At 34.3% G+C, this 13,215-nt stretch overlaps 1 protein-coding gene and 1 non-coding gene across 20 annotated transcripts in view; one reads left to right on the top strand and one right to left on the bottom strand.

Annotated features, from left to right (window-relative positions):
* RALYL (RALY RNA binding protein like) overlaps positions 1–11,993 on the top strand; it is a 768,288-nt gene extending 756,295 nt beyond the window's left edge. For 4 of the 19 annotated variants that reach the window (XM_074386930.1, XM_039464899.2, XM_074386929.1 and 1 more), the window contains one exon: positions 10,872–11,990. In XM_074386930.1, coding sequence (XP_074243031.1) covers positions 10,872–10,894 — 23 coding nt within the window. In that variant the 3' untranslated portion in view covers positions 10,895–11,990. Of the gene's footprint in view, positions 1–10,871 lie in introns of all 19 variants that reach the window. The other 15 variants (XM_074386925.1, XM_074386920.1, XM_074386924.1 and 12 more) reach the window with 9 other exon arrangements.
* On the bottom strand, positions 8,886–8,991 carry LOC120362453 (small nucleolar RNA U13). The gene has a single exon (XR_005578360.1). It is a non-coding gene; the product is annotated as a small nucleolar RNA U13 (small nucleolar RNA).
* Positions 11,994–13,215: the final 1,222 nt, after the last annotated feature.

Here is a 13,215-nt window from a genome sequence, read left to right as displayed (position 1 = left end):
GATGTCAGAGAAAGATCTACTTCTACTCTGTTAGTGATGCTGTCAAAGTCTTGGGCTGTAAGATGTTAAAAGCTTAAAATAAGTGATCTGTTTTAAGGTACCTAAAACACAGATAGTGTGCCTACAACACAGATAGTCACGTAAACATTTCATAATTATGCTGATAGGTATCATATGTTATGACATCTAAATGAAACAGCTTTCAAATCTCAAAACAAAAAATCTGTTACCATCAATGATGATGTGAAGGATTTAGAAGTTTATGAAGCAAAAATATATATGAGATAAATATGAATTCAACATAAAAATTAATTACATCTAAAAATAACCTGAAAATGTTCTTTATCCAATCACGTGCATAGCTTCTTACCTCAGTATTTTGATTGCACCTCAGTCCTCTGAAACTCACCTGTGTGCCAGAGAATCAGTCTTTGTTCCTGTAAAATATAAAATATCATCTGTTTTTCAAAATCATTCTTAACCCTTGCTATAGGAAAAGTAGTATTACTAATAGATTTAAATCACTTGAAATTTTATGATATTTATATGAAAACTAATAACTGTGAGACAGGGCCCAATTATTCTAAAACTTTACCCAGAATTTTGAATGATTTTGAAATTTAAGATACATTTTCTGATATTAGAGGGCATGTTTGATCTCCATTATTTACTGATAGAAACAACTCAAAAATCTATTTGTTGATTACTATCAACTTAAAGAGAGTATCTCTGAAAGTATTGATATATTAGATTGAAAAAGTTTACTCAAAAAGGATAATATCAGCAAGCTGGCAGAATAGGAAGTCTGAGGCTTAATTCCCTTCTCTCCCCAACAGAAAGTTCAACTAGCAAGTATTCATTGACTAGAACATGCTTTTAAATGGTTCAGCCATATACTTAATGTATATTCCTATGCAAGATATGGTATTTTTTCTATATAAAGTAATAAGACTGGTTATTTCTTTTGATAACCCAAATAGGTTCAATCCATGAGTCAATCACATTAAAATATTCAATGACTATTAGCTATTATTAATTCTTTATAGGTATGCAGCTATTAATAGGGTTGTAAGAAGGTCTGATGAAAAATACACTGATTTGTTCTATTATATTCTCATAACACAGAACACTTCTTTGACAAATGTGTTGGCAGAGGGGTTTCCCCATGCAGCAAGTTATTCTCTGGTGGACACCAACTGGGTGTTTGATAGTTAATTCAGTTCACAGTAACTATCTGGAGATAGCATCCGAACCCACAGTTTAAGGACTTGGTCCCTTTGCCGCTCCCCCATTTCATATACCAATGCAAGTCCCACTTTTTACCTGTGCTGCCTGTAAATCAAGGTTCTCAGGTACCCCCTCCTTCTGTTCAATGGTTTTCTAGGATGGCTCACAGAACTCAGGGAAACACTTGACTTACATTTACTAGTTTATTACGTAATTAAAAAAAACATTATAAACAATACAGATGAACAGCCAGATAAAGGGATACACAAGGTGAGGTCTGGAAGGGTTTTGAGCACAGGCTACTTCTGTCCCAGTGAAGTTGGTGTACACCCTCCTCCTGGCATGTGGATATTTTCACCAAGTGAGAAGCTCATCAAATTTCATGTTCAAGAGTTTTTATGGCACTTAAGCTCCAGCATCTCTCACTTTCCTCAAGGTCAGTGTGTGGGGCTAAAAGCTCAAACCTTCTAATCACTCGGTCTTTCTGGTAACCAACCCCATCTTGAGACTATCTAGGGGCCTTACCCTAAGTCACCTCGTCATCATAAATTCAAGTGAGATCAAAAGGCTTGTTATGAACAACAAGAAATTACAAGAGTTCCAGAAGCTCTGTACAAAAACCAAATACTATAATTAAAGATGCTCCTATCACCCTTACCACTTAGCAAATTATAAGGGACTTAGGAGCTCTGTGTTAGGATCCAGACACTAAGATCAAAAATATAGATTTCTTACTACATAGAAGAAAAAACAGAAATCCAGTTCCAAAAAAAGTGTGTTCATCACCCCCTTAAAAAGCTCAATAATGTTTATTTAAAGTTTATTAAAGTTATGTGTACATATGCAGGTAAATAGTTACAATTCTTCTGTGTGACCCAGAAGGTAATTTACTGTGCTTTTTCACTTGCCAATATTTTTAGCAGAAGAGGATCTCCAAACAGTGCTATAGATGCTTGCCCCCACTGGCTTCCTAACATGCATTTGCCAAAACTCTGCTAATCAAAATACAGTTCCTAGTGCCCAAAGTCAAGCCAAAAGTTACTCCCACCAAGGACCCATGTTTTTAGAGGAAGGTTTGTTGGGAGCATGTCATTGCCAACATTCACGCAAAGAGCATCAGTATTTTGTTATGTTTATTTCAAATTACGTATTTATTTAATATGACCCTCAGGTAAGTACAGAAAAATGTGATTCTGTCCTGAATTTACCTTATCACCTTCAGTAAGACCCTGGTCAAGTGACTTTCTTTGTGTCTCAGAACTCTCTTATTTGTGAAATACAGTATAAATAATTTAGTTTTATAGGTACAGTGTAGACCCAGGATATATTATGGATATGCTAAGCAACACCATACATTGTTTGCTCAGCAAGTAATGCCAGGTATAGATGATACAACAGAAAGCAAGGCAAACAGCACCTTTCCTCTTTATCAAAGTACAGTCTAGTGATCATGAGTCTTGTGGATTACCGAGGTCAAATCCCAATGAACAGATGATATTAGAGCATTGTGTTCAGGTCCACAAAGTGTGGCTTATTAGAGGAATCTGATCATAAAGGAAAAAGCTCTTCCAATAAAGTTTGTTTTCTAATTTGGGAACAGATTTGTTCACAGAAATCTAGGTGAGAACTCAGCTTTTACTGAATTATTTCAACAATTTATTGAATAAATATGGTCCAAGGTTTCATTTATCTTGATCTATAATATGATAATCATATAACTGATTTTCTAAATTCTATTTAGAAAACTTTTTCTAAATTCTGTATTCTCATATAATGAATAAAGGAAAACATAGGTAAGTGAGTTGGTATCCTAAGTCTATTTCAGAAAGTTACCTGCAGAGGATATGTGATGATCATTCGTAAGACAGATTAAACCCAATTTCCAATTCCTTCTATATCTGTTATAATTCTGGAAATTCCTTTATAAATATGATAATAGAAGGTACTACAAGACTCTGAAATTCTGAATTATCCAGTATTCTATTATATCCAGCATAATTTCAGTGTTAAAAGTGTTTTGGTAATATTACAAAGCTTTAAGACTTAAGTGGGTTTTTTTGTAATTAACTGTTTCCCAAATATACTGATTTTTTAAAGTGTTTATTTATAGGATAATAGCGTATTTTTTCACCATATTATTTCATTTACTGTCAGATTAATTTTATGCAATTTTAAAAATAAAGTCATTTTATTATATTCGAATCTTTGAATGTACATTTAAATTTAATTTAATGAAAATCTAATTAAATGAAAATTGTTAAGTAACCATGACAGCCTTTCCCCCAGCTATTCAGAATAGTTATGAATTAACTATACGTTTTCAAAGAGCTTTTAAAATTGTATCTATAAAGCAATCAATTCCAAATCACATTTTTCTGTTGGATAAAAATGATTTTTAAAATATTTCTGTCAGGCGTGGTGGCTTACATCTGTAATCGCAGCACTTTCAGAGGCCGAGGCAGGAGAATCAGGAGGTCAGGAGATCAAGATCATCCTGGCCAATATGATGAAACCCTGTCTCTAATAAAAATACAAATATTAGCCAAGTATGGTGGCACACACCTATAGTCCCAGCTACTCCGGAGGCTGAGACAGAATTGCTTGAACCTGAAAGGCAAAGGTTGTAGTGAGCCGAGATTGCACCTCTGCACTCTAGTCTGGGTGACAGAGTGAGACTCCATGTCAAAAAAAAAAAAAAAAAAAAAAAAAAAAAATTCTACTTATGGTGCTGCTAAAATTAATCCCATAAGAAACCGCACAAAGCAGTCAAATGTGTGAAATTTCAAAGTTCATAATAATTTTACCATAATCAGCACTTGGCTTTTTGCACTGGAATTAACTTAGGCAATGTAGAGTACTATCCTAAAATTATCACTATCATTTCCAGCATTGGAAGTAAATAGTGGTTTTTAGACACTATATAATTAGTATGAAAAATCAAAAATTGATGCATGATCAAACATAAATTATGTGCCTATTAAAACTACTATCATTTATCAATTCAAGTAGTTAAATATGATTGTCAGTGGTCCCAAAAGACTCAAAATACAATCATCATTATCTTCAGAAAGTATCAGAGTACAGTTTGGAATAAAATAAAAGAAATGTTAATGTATGTATAACAGAACATCCAAGCAATATAATTAAACTATTTGAATATTAAATTTTTATACATTTTAAATAAAATTATGTAACTCGCACTCAATAATTTTACTACAAAGTTAATTGTTCTTTTTACTTAATCAAAGTAGTTTTACAACATAGCAGTTTTTAAACAAATGCCTAAAGTAAGTTCTTAATTAAAATGAATTTTAATTAGTTCAAAACAGAACTTTAAAAAATGTGGCACATATACACCATGCAGCCATAAAAAATGATGAGTTCGTGTCCTTTGTAGGGACTTGGATGAATCTGGAAACCATCAATCTCAGCAAACTGACACAAGAACAGAAAACCAAACACCCCATGTTCTCACTCATAAGTGGATATTGAACAATGAGAACACATGGACTCAGGGAGAGGAGCATCACACGCTGGGGGCAGTTGGGGAGGGCTAGGGGAGGGACAGCAGGGGGTGGGAAGGGATAACATGGGGAGAAATGCCGGATGTAGTATGCAGCTATGCGACAACCCTGCATGTCCTATACATGTACCCCAGAACCTAAAGTAAAAAAAAAAAAATTAGGCAGAACTACTACGAATGAGGGAAAAGCAGATAGAAGCTCATGGGAAAATCCTAGTATGTTCCCACTAATTCCATCCCTTATCTCCTACTTATTATGAAGGTATGTATTTTCACATCCTGGTAAAGATCATTCATGCTATAATTAGTGGTGTGCCCAGACTACCTCACTACAATGCTCATTCCCACAACTGGTCAGAACAGAATATGAGCGAAAGCTCTAGTCTGGGCTGGGAGGCAAAACATTCATTCTCTGATCCAAGAACTAATAATCAGAGGATGATTCTTGCCCAAGAACCTACTTCACAGGTTTATAACAGAAATCAAATGAAAATACAGTAACTTAAATTCTATGATACTATAGAAAATGGATGATTTTCCTAGCCTTTTTATCTTTCATTTCTTTATGAAATAACAAAACCCAATGATTTGGGTATTTGTGATGCACTATGATTTAAAAAAAAAAAAAAAAGACCCTGTTGTTTCTTGATTATATTTATTTCATTACTGTTGTGAGCCAGATGGAAAATTGGATAAAGACGTGAGAATTATTGGGCAGAACAATGGGTTTGAGTTATAAAACTGAACAGTTAGAAGGGGCAGGAAAATAAGGAAAGAAAAGGTAGAGTGGAGACAGGAAAAAAAGCAGTAAGCATGTTCAGAAGACAGTTTGCCAGTGGAGTCATAACATACCAAGAATCAGTATAGACAATGTCAAGGGTTAACCCAATTTAAATAAGCTTAGCAGTATTCAGGAAAACTAAAGCAGAAGAACTTTGCTTTTCTGCAAGCAAAAGGGATCCCAGAAAATAGCTATCCAAGCTAATAAGTTAGTCAGCTAGAGTCCCAGGGATGCTGACAGAAAACGGGAGACTCCTGAGACAACAGACTTTGCTACATGGCAAAAGCAGTAGGCACATCAGGTTCCCTGATGCCTAAGACCCAAGTTTGAGATAGAGGGCCCAGCAGAGGCTGCATGCCCAGAGCAGTACATCACGGGACAGGGGCCTTGCGTTTGGCAAACCCAGTTTTCTAGCAAGTGGTAATCAACACTGTTCTTTGTCCTGAAGAAAATGTCAGAACTCTGTGGTGCATTCATGAGATGAGTTACTTCCCAGAATTGCCAGAGAAATAAATAATACTGACAAGTAGCTGTGGAAACAGAACAGAGTGAGCTTTGGGACTGAATTTTCTAAGAGTGCTGATGTACCATCTCTGCAATAGGAATATATCCGTCATCACAGGCTAGGTTCACTACCAGGACTTGGACTCCTTCTCCTATGAACAGTTCGTGAATGGGCAAAACCAAGTGGCCCTCCAAAACTTGCTTTTCTGTACTTTCAGTGGCAAACAAGTCACGTTCAGATGAACCCATTCTTTTTTTGGCTGACTTAATAAACTTCAGTTAGGTGCTAATCAATTATCAAAACCTGGAAACCTTCTACCTCTCTTAAGTGACATTGCATGGTCTCTGCCATGATCATCTAAGTCTTAATTATTTTTTTAATTTTTAGTGGGTACATATATAGGTGTATATATTATGTATATGGGATATTTTGATATAGGTATGTAATGTGTAATAATCACATTATGGTAAATAGGGCATCCATCACCTCAGGCATTTATCCTTTGTGTTAAAAGCAATTATACTCTTTTAATTATTTTAAAATTTGCAGGTAAATTGTTATTGGCTATAGTCAACCTGTTGTGCAATTACATATTAGATGTTACTCATCTAGGCCTTGATATTAAAGTTGAAATCTCAGATGATTCTCCACTGTGTTTTCTGACTCACCCTCCTACACCCCAAATGGTCATCAACTCAGGAATAAAGATTATTAAGCCTCCAAGAATTACTTAATGAAATAGTTTCCTCCATTGGTAGTTATTCCAGTAAGTTACCACTCATTTTGGTTTTCATTCCATTACGGTTTTTGATATGATTATTTTAGCCTAAAAGTGTAATATAATTTGATTCCTAAAGGTTTATTAACAGAAGACAAGTTTTAACTTATGATGAATAGTAGGTGCTAGGAATTAGTTTTGTTACTTAAAAATTTGAATTGAATTGTATCTCATTTATAATGAGGGATTTGTGAGAACCAAATATATTCACGGTATAAAAAGTGAATGGCTGGGCAATTACTCAAGAAACATGATCCATAGTGGCAACAAGTATAGATAATTCCTGTTCATGATTTTGCTTTTCTATAAAATGTTGTATGACCTGTCTTAGCTACAGTTTCTTTCACCTTTTTTTCCATTTATATATGGTCCCTAAAAATATGGATTATCTAAATTTCTCTAATTTCTTATTAGTTATAAATATGAATTAGAACAAAAATAACAAACATTTCTGCTACTGAAGAAGTGATAAGACCAATTTTTTGGGCAGAGCTGTAAATAAGGTGGATTCTATGTATTGCTGTACTATTTTATTTTCAATATATGAATGCTTAAAGTTTAAAATTAAATGTACTTTCCATATAAGTTAATACTATCCATTTCATCTGTGTCAAGTAGAAGTAATTGCTTGGCTCAATACAATCCAGTCCCATCCGAGTAGCTCTCTTTTGGTGTTTTTTTCAGAAATGGGAGAGATTGAGAGTTTAAAAAGCATTCATCATCAGGAGAATTTGTTTTAAAAGCTTCTAAGCTCCCAAACAGCCACTAGATAAATTACTCACTATTCAGAGAAGGAGAGCACAATTAGTTTTACATTATACTAAACCAATCAGCTTCATAAGTGACTATGTTTCTTGAGAAAAAAGCAATATGAATGTCATAGTTTGTCCTCTTTCTCCCAGGCTTTACAGCCAACAGCAAGCCTTTTCTTAGACTAGAAGTTCTATGGAAAGCTTTGTGAATATGTTTTGCCATTGCTTTTAGATAAGGAGAAATATATTCATGACTCGTAATGATATGGTTAATAATGCCTATTTCACAATACAAAGTTAATGAGGCTTTTGTTTTATTCAAATGCTTTGAAGCTTTATGGCAAAAAGGAAGATTTCAAAACATTATTTTCAAACCTACCTTTCCTCTCCCAATAATTAATTTTATGTAATTATTTACAATCAAAAAGCAAAGGAAGGTGTAAGAAAAAAATTATACTAGGATAATAAATTATGCACAAAAAAATCTTCAGGTTGTTTTTTTCATCTTAAAGTGGATAGTTGCTAAACAGCCATTACCTCTTTTGAGACATGCAGGATGGTGTAAGAATATACTAAATTCATGTCATCTACCATGACTTAACCTGGAGAAACGCCATGATTAGTAAGCTTCACATACACAGCTGCTGCAGTATTTTTAGCATTTTCCATTTATAATAAGAAAGCCATCAATGGAGGCCTTAGAGGAAAAAGTGCAATTGCCATCATATAAGTAGCCTTATTTTCTTCTTGCACCTAAGGGATATCTATCAAAATTCAAACATTGCAATATCTTATTTTCATATATCAGTGTTCATCTATAGGTTACTTTGATTTTGTTAAGTTATTCGTTCTCATATTGATAATTGATCATCGTTAATATGTGCATGCAGTTCATATACAAAACTTCCTTTACACCACACAAAAAGTGGCCTACTTATGTTGTACAGTAAGTTCAAACCTTCGTGCCTTAAATACCAAATTGACTCTTCCTATGTACATAAACACAACCTGAGACTGCATGAGAAACCCATTTGAATAAAGCTTTCATTTTTCAAAATTCATATATACGTGATCAGTGTAGAGTATAAATTGGGTAAGGGAAAACAGGGAGGAGAAAAGGAAAGAGGTAATGAGGGAGAGAAACCGAGAGAAAGAGAATATATCAAAACACGGTGTCAAAATATACTTGTCTCTTATTCATCAAAGTTTCTTTCCTAGAGATATAAGTTTTTAAATGCATTTAACTATAGAAAAGGCTATTAAGTGGGTATGTTTTATTTTTAGTTAAGTTTAATTTATTAATTTTTTCTTTTGCTTCAAGTTAGACAGGTAATGTGCCAACATCGTAACAAGGTTTGAGGAAGGCACATCTCACACATGAGTGTGAAAACTCAAACATCATTCTTAGCAAACTGACCCAAGAACAGAAAAACACCATGTGTTCTCACTCATAGGCAAGTGTTGAACAATGAGAACACATGGACACAGGAAGGGGAGCATCACACACTGGGGTCTGTCAGGTGGGGGGTGGGGAATAGGGGAGAGACAGCAGCAGGTAGGGAGGTTGGGGAGGGATAATGGGGAGAAATGGCAGATATAGGTGACAGGGGGATGGAGGCCACAAACCACATTGCCATGTATGTACCTATGCAACAATCCTGAATGTTTTACACATGTACCCCAGAACCTAAAGTGCAATAAATATATATATTTATAAAATTTTTATAACTATATATATATATATATATATATATATATATATACATAAAACTTTGTATCAGGGACTTCAAAGCTTTAATAAAGTCAAGTTACCTAACTCTCCAGCTACTTATAGAAGATCAACATGTCCCATCCAAACTGATACCTTGATTTGCATGTATTTGACTCTTAAGGCATATACAGACTTTCTAACTCCTAAGACCTTTGAAGTTGATGGGATAACAATAGGTCTAATATTTTTTATCTAAATATAAAGCCCTGGAATTTGATAGGATTCTAAGATAAATGATTTTCTTCACTGATAGACTCTTGCATTATTTTATCTTCATATTCAATTTCAACCAGTTCTTCAACCAATTGAATTTGGGCTCTTTTTAGTATTACACTTTAAGTTCTGGGGTACATGTGCAGAACGTGCAGGTTTGTTACATACGTATACATGGGCCATGGTGGTTTGCTGCATTGATCACCCTGTCATCTACATCAGGTATTTCTCCTAATGTTGTCCCTCTCCTATCCCTCAACTCCCTGCTATACCTCCCCTAGCCCCCCATACCCTGACAGGCCCCAATGTGTGATGTTCCCCACCCTGTGTTCATGTGTTCTCACTGTTCAACACCCACTTATGAGTGAGAACGTGCGATGTTTGGTTTTCTGTTCTTGTGTCAGTTTGCTGAGAATGATAGTTTTCAGCTTTATCCATGTCCCTGCAAAGGACCTGAATTCATCATTTTTTATGGCTGCATAGTATTCCATGGTATTGTGCCACATTTTCTTTATCCATTCTATCATCGATGGGCATTTGGGTTGGTTCCAAGTCTTTGCTATTGTGAACAGTGCTGCAATAAACATATGTGTATGTGTCTTTATAATAGAATGGTTTATAATCTTTTGGGCATATACCCAGTAATGGGATTGCCGGGTCAAATGGTATTTCTAGTTCTAGATCCCTGAGGAATCACCACACTGTCTTCCACAATGATTGGACTAATTTACACTCCCACCAACACTTTTAGTGTTCCTATTTCCCCCACATCCTCTCCAGCATAATGCTTCGACTCATGGTTATACCATGAAGTCTTTCAGTGTTTCTGACTTCTTTTGCAACTCAGATTGTGAAGTGCAGATCAAAGACCTGCATTGGCTTTTTCTCCTATCCCAGATGCATAAGACTTAGGCCTGCACTGTTCAAAGCCTCATAGTAGGGGTAAGTATCCTATGGTCACTCTTGTTAGGGTCAACAAAGATTCATAATTCAAACCTTTTTCCCTAGCCTAGAACTTTAAGTGGTTCCCCCTTGACTTGAACAAGAGCTCAGGTTGAAAAATTAATTGCTGACCTCAGGCAGTAAATTTGCTGGGTTTAAAAAAAATCATAACATTCCATAAATGAAAATAATTACAAAATTGCCTAGAGCAAAGGACCTAAGAACCCACTATCAAAAGCATTTGTCCGAAATATTTAATTCTTCCTTTATTCTTCTCCTGATTTAACCTTAAAAAATCTAACTTACATATAGTATATGCATGCTATCAACAATGAAACACAAATCTCTATATTTTAAAGTATTTTTTTTCTTTTCTCAGTTTCTACAGATAAAGTGATCTGAAATAATGTATGATGCCACAAAGCAGAAAAGAGAAACTGTGACAACCACCAGAAATGTGAAAGGAGGTTTCTTACTGGACAGCAGCATCTTTGGTTCAATTTATATAAAAACCCAAATAAATATAATGGACAGTACTGCTCAATTTTAGAAATTCCATTTCTTCTATGTTCTAAGCTGTACAATTGTCAGGTTTTTATGGTTTGAATTGTAAATGTGTTTTCCCCTTTGCTAATTATGTTTTTTTTTTAGTCTTAAAATGTGGAAGACATTTATGAATGGTAAGGGAGACACACTATATACAAATGTATATTTGTAAAAGCTATTTTTATGATTAGCATGTTTCACTGTTGATCATATATAAAGTCGGTGATATTGCAATTCTGTATTTAAAGCTTATTTCCAACAATGTCATGTAAGAAAAGATGCATCTTATGCTAGTTTTTATAATTTATTTTTAATTTATAGTTTAAAGTACTTCAGACCATAATGATAAAATACTTGAGAAAGTTATATTTCTGCCCTGTATAAGCACCCTTTTTATTAATAAAGAATGCAGATATTTCAGATGTGATACAATAGTTAAAGAACTGTTGGTTTGATCTGTGATAAGTTGAGCATGCTCCGCTCTGAACTAAAATGATCCGATTATTACTTCAGCCTGGGTATGAGATTCCACGGACAGGTTTCAGTGTTCATACAAGTAAGGACTATGCCAAGGAAAAAAACTGTCTTGCCCTTGGATCCAAGTTTAAATTAGTGCATACATCATTTCATTTCACCTCCTGTTCCGAGGAACTTTCCATTCCCAAGCATTGCAAGTGTTTTCCAGATAATCTTAGCTGTCGTCTTGTGCTGTGGAAATGGAAGAAACCATCTTCACAGACTGTAGGAGAATTCAACATATAATTTCTTAATAAACACTGTTTCTTTTAAAACAAAGTTGGTGTGTATCTTTCCTTGGGGTACATTTAGTTTGAATATTCTGTTTGAACATTTTCATTTACTGTGCTACCACAAAATCAGCACCATAACGAAAGCAGCGTATCTTTACCAAAGTGTGCATTGTAAGTTCTACATGCCCACACTCTCTTGGGAGTGACCTGTATTCTGGAACATGTTAATTTCCCATGTAGAAGAAAGCCAGATAGTCTTCAAACCTTGACAGAAGTCATACTTCAGTTTATATTTCAGGAAAGTATTTTTTCCTCCAAATATAGAATTTTAAGAAAAAATTTCAGAATACTACTGAAGGTAAAACTACTTCATCAGGAGGTATTTATGACTGCAAGTTCCTCATTAAAAAGCACAGAGACATCATCTGCAAATTTCACCAAGGACTCTTAGTAAGATTAAGATCTCCTTTTTTCAAAGAAAAAAGGACTGAGGAGAGTCTACCACCACCTCAGTATATGTTCCCTTAGTTTTCTATTTAATTTCTTTAAGGTAATTTATTTTATTTCTCTGTCTTTTGAAGACAAGCTAATGAAAAATGATGCCATTTTATCCAACAAGGAGTAATAAAAACCAAAATTCTAGATGAAAAAAGAATTACAACTCTAATATTAAAGAAAATGAATATATTACATTTTCCTATTTCAAGTCTTTAGAAAGTTGCACACATACCCTAGGATCTGGATCAAGAATATACTTCCTTTTAAGGAACTGCAAAAACTATACCATGGTGCACTGTTAACTATTTCTGATGACCATAATAGGCATGGGAAAATTGGTGACTTCCAGATTAGACTCTGAAACTGAAAATAACCTGTATATGATTTTATATAAAATCAGCAGAGTCATTTCTTGGTTTGCACCAAATAGATGAATTTGCTAGGAATAATCTGATACTGAAGAGAGGAAGTACTGCAGGCACTATGTATTAGAAAATTATGTATGTGAATATTTTCCCAATTTCTTATTTGTCCTCATAGTATTCAATAAATAGTGTGGCATTTATAATCTGGCATTATCGTAAATTGAGAGTAGTATATTTTCCCCAATGATCACTAACTATTCTCAAACTAAGATGAATAATTAAAATGTATAAAAACAATTTTTTATTATTGGATTGGATTTTCTCCATGTAGGCCTTGAAATATAAAACCATGGGTTTTTCTATTTGTTAATAATTTATGTTTTAAGAATTTCTATTAATGACAAAAAATGGAATAAAATATATACCAAATCAAAGTATAGATGATTTGGGATTGGGATTGTAATCCCTAAAGGTTTAGTTCAACAATTTAAAAGAAAGCTTTCAAGGGTTGAGGAGGTGAATGTAAGCTGTTTCTAACTCCAAATAATGTCAGTCTCATAAAACA

The sequence above is a fragment of the Saimiri boliviensis genome, chromosome 15, assembly GCF_048565385.1.
Source record: "Saimiri boliviensis isolate mSaiBol1 chromosome 15, mSaiBol1.pri, whole genome shotgun sequence".
Lineage (NCBI taxonomy): Eukaryota > Metazoa > Chordata > Mammalia > Primates > Cebidae > Saimiri > Saimiri boliviensis.
The sequence above is the reverse complement of the archived record's forward strand: the minus strand, read 5'-3'. Positions and strand labels throughout refer to the sequence as shown.